Source organism: Frankliniella occidentalis, unplaced genomic scaffold, assembly GCF_000697945.3.
Source record: "Frankliniella occidentalis isolate FOCC.00 unplaced genomic scaffold, Focc_3.1 Scaffold196, whole genome shotgun sequence".
NCBI lineage: Eukaryota > Metazoa > Arthropoda > Insecta > Thysanoptera > Thripidae > Frankliniella > Frankliniella occidentalis.
The window spans coordinates 403,196-407,143 of NW_026267322.1; the positions used below are offsets into that span (position 1 = coordinate 403,196).

General features: G+C 43.6%; 1 protein-coding gene across 3 annotated transcripts in view; it reads left to right on the top strand.

Annotated features, from left to right (window-relative positions):
* The window catches only part of LOC113215320 (uncharacterized), a 19,493-nt gene that overhangs the window by 9,465 nt on the left and 6,080 nt on the right, over positions 1-3,948 (top strand). For 2 of the 3 annotated variants that reach the window (XM_052272262.1, XM_052272263.1), the window contains exons 4-6: positions 456-629; positions 716-880; positions 1,184-2,648. In XM_052272262.1, coding sequence (XP_052128222.1) covers positions 456-629; positions 716-880; positions 1,184-1,342 — 498 coding nt within the window. In that variant the 3' untranslated portion in view covers positions 1,343-2,648. Of the gene's footprint in view, positions 1-455; positions 630-715; positions 881-1,183; positions 2,649-2,765; positions 2,940-3,046; positions 3,212-3,948 lie in introns of all 3 variants that reach the window. The other variant, XM_052272261.1, reaches the window with a different exon arrangement.

A 3,948-nucleotide genomic window follows, 5' to 3' on the forward strand; every position in this document is an offset into this window, starting at 1 on the left:
CTAGACCTCAGCGCACGGGCCGTGGCACAAAGGTCTGATGTAACACCAAGTGCCAGGAGCGGGCCGTGGACAGGACCTCCACTCCACTGTCATGGCCTTCCGGTGGTCCAGGCTGCCGTTCGTCCTGGTGGCCCTGCTCGCACGCCAGACGGGCGTTCTTGGCAAATCCTTTCACTCTTTCGCAGTATGTTTGGAGAAGTACCTTTATCGAGTGTCTATTTAAAATTTTGAGTAAGTTGTCAACAGCGCCACTTATTCGCCGTTACATTCCTTTGGCGATCCATGGTAAACGGTCACTGTAAACTGTTCGCACACAGTATACTTTACAACGTTGCGCAGAATTTTTGAGCTTTTGTATTTAAACAAGTTACTTCGTATTGCAAAAAAGGAAAGAAAAAAGAAATGCATGCTGTCAGAATCCTTGCGATCTATTTGTGTGCGTCTCTCGTGTAAAGGGCCCTTGGACTGCTACCGTCGACCGCTTTTTCATGTGCGAAGAACCTAATCAGCCGCTCTCGTGGAGATGGTTTTTGCGTGGCACTCACTTCAATCCGCAAAAACCTGGAGAACTTCAACTACTGACTGGTAACATGACGATCGCAAATGTTTCTCTTGACGATAGCGCATGGGTAAGACATGGCTTGTTATAAATAGTAAAACAGATTATGGATATGAGAAACAACTACAATTATCTATACCATCTTTGTTGTGTTAGATGAGAATTGTGTTGGCTGTTTGGTCAAATAACCAATGGAAGGATAACTCTTTTGTCTTACAATTTAAAGACAAGGGATGTACGACTATTAAAGAAAATATACCTGGATTTTACGAGCTGTTTTTTAAGAAGACAGAAACTAAAGGCGTGTGTATAATCAAACCTGTGAGTAATTAATTTTCAAGTGTTTTTTTCTTGATATTATTGTAGACTAGAGATTGAAGTTACAAGTTACAGATGAATACAAAGGTGTTGTCCGTAATAAGTAGTTTTAGCTAACGCATCCTCTGCGATTGTGCCACAAGCAATTCGTCATGAAATAAGAGGAAAGGAAGAAGCAGATGCCCCCACGAATATCTTGACCGTTAGCGTCCAATCAGTGCAACGCGCTGCGAGCCGGGCCGGCGACCTCAAACACAAACTAATTTTAAAGAATGTAATAATGAGATCGATCACTTCTATTTACAGGGAGTTTACGTGGTCAAAAACGCTCCGGTAAATTGGACCTATCCAAAATTTCCAATCATGCTGTATGGAATCTATAGGCAAAAGATTTTAGCTGGCAAGAAAGACAAACACCACCAGTGTTTAGTAGCAGATGTAAAAGTAATGCCTAAACTTGCCTAGAACACTTCACAATGTTAGAAATAAAGTTGTGAATTAGTGGCAAATTTCTCGGTAATCTTTGTAAGGAATGATGTTGTTGTACAACGATCTTTCTTGTCCAACAATCTTTTACTGTAAAAGTACAACATTTTTTGTTTGGGAAACAAACCAATGTTATCATGTCGCACACCAATTGTTATTCGACAGAATTTTTTTATGTAGGAACGAATTTTCTTGCCATATTGACGAGAAATTTTCCACCTTATTAAAACAAAATAGTTGTTTTTCAACAAATGTGTCGCCCCTTTTCCCTTTGTTACCGCCGCTTCTGACTTAAAGTGCCATCTTAAATGGCGGGGCAGCCTAGTAGGGCGAGTAGGGAGTACGGAGTGCATAAGGGATCGCCCAGAAAGTACGTCCGTTATAACTGGACTGCGAGGTGCAGCCTACGCAAGCTTTCATAGTGCCTGGTGGGTAGGCAATATCTTGCTTGGCGTGCATGTGTGTATTGCGGAGTGGCCTACCCCGAGTCTCACAGGCGCCAAGCTCATATAGTTTGCCGAATAAATCTGAGAAAAACGGACGTACTTCGTGGACGATACTGTTGAAGCGCCACGCACTCTCCTGTTGCGCCAATCATGCCTTATCTAAGGGCGTACTTTAAATATTATATTCAATATGATGCACCCTCAAGTGCGATGGCACCAGCGAGCCGTCCTTGTGGAGTTGAGGCCTTATGCATGCTGTGAAAAAGTCTTGTGTCGGGTTGTGAATAGTCCAAGCTAAATCCGTTAAAATAAAGCAGACTACCGGAAAGTATGTTTGTTGTGTCCGATGAAAGGAATTGAAAATGGTCCCGTTCAGAGTAACGAATCGTGAAACCAGATGATACGAAGTCAAGAATTCTAGTCCGCACTTCACTTTCCTAGAACAAATTAAAGGATGCGAAACTGAAATATTTTGCTATTCCGTCTAAATTAAGTTGTTTAGAATTGTTCCCTTCTGTAGTGCCGACACGGGACGGGAGGTGGGGGATCGTGCAACAGTTACTCGATACTGCAACCTCACGCGAGGCGAAAGTCAAAACGAACCCTGCTCCGATCCTGTACTTGCACGCCAGGCACCAGCAGCACTAGTGCTGGCTGCGCACTACCACAGTGCATGGGCCATAGCAAAGGTTCGAGCTAATACCAAGAGTTAGGAGCGGGCCGAGGACAAAGACCTCCAGTCCACTACCATGGACCTCCGGTGGTCCAGGCTACCGTTCGTTTTGGCGCTTCTCGCCAGCCAAGCAGGAGTCCTCGGCAAGTCCTTCCACTCTTTCGCGGTACGGAACACCTTTATTGGGTAGTTCTGAAGTGCGATGTCAACAGTGCCATGGCCGTAACATTTTCCTTGGTGATCTGTGGTGAACGGTTTGTTTCGCGTCCCTCCGGGTGTGCAGGGCCCTTGGATTGCCTTCGCCGAACGCTTTTACATGTGTGAGGAACCTGACCGGCCGCTTCCGTGGAGATGGTTCCTGCGTGCCAGTCACTTCAATCCACAAAAACCAACAGAACTACAACTACTGACTGGGAATATGACGGGTGTGAATCTACCCATTGATGATAGCGTATGGGTATGTAATAAATGGTCCAGAGTACCTAAAATCGGTTGTAATCCATGATAAAAGGCGGGATATTTAGAAAACGATTTCATTTATGTTTACCACCTTTGTTGTATCAGCTAAAAATAATGATGGCCGTTTGGTCAAATAACCAATTGAAGGAAAACTCCTTTGTCGGGCATGTTAAAGACAAGGCATGCACGACTCTTAGAGAAAATATACCTGGATTTTACGAGCAGTTTTTTAAGAAGACAGAAACTAAAGGCGTGTGTCTAATCAAACCTGTAAGTATATAATCTGTAAGTCTCCTCTGATAGTAATATTTGTTGTAATTTTTTTCTAGATTTCTAGATACTATTGGACACTGAAGTTTAATGCGCAAAAATGACAAAAGTATTAAGTCGCTACTTACGCATGGTTCGTGAAGTCGGAGACCCTTACGGATGGTCTCGTTGGAATGTCCCCGATGTAAACTTTCATTTAAAGTGGGCATCCGAAAGATCCACGACCTGACCTCTCAAAATGAAACGCCCTCTAGTAGTGGTGGTTGTGTCTATAGTTGGTGGGTTTAGTTAAGTGGTAGCTCAGACATGATGTCGACCTAGACGTCGAATAAACGTTTATTTAGATACTTCTGCGATCAAAAAAGCGACGTCATTTCGACTTTTGACGTCAACGTTTAGCTACAGAAAAAACAGAAAAGGAAGAAGTTGTGTCACTAGAGCTATATTCAATTGAGATCCCCGCTCGGCGCTGCACATCTATTACCTGGAGGGCGAGCGGGGAGGCGGGGAGCAAGGTGAGGAGACGCCGCTACACGGAAAAAAATGAATTAGTCGTCAGAACTAAATATTAGTTAATTTCGGGACAATCGATCAAAAAATTGTTGAGGTAACTAATAATTTGTTTTCAGAACCAAGATTAAGTTGTCAGAGCAAGCTGTTCGGTGCTTGAGCTAACGCATTCGTTCTAAAAACAAACCACGAATTGGCTCCTGCAGCAAACGTGCTTGGTTTTAGCG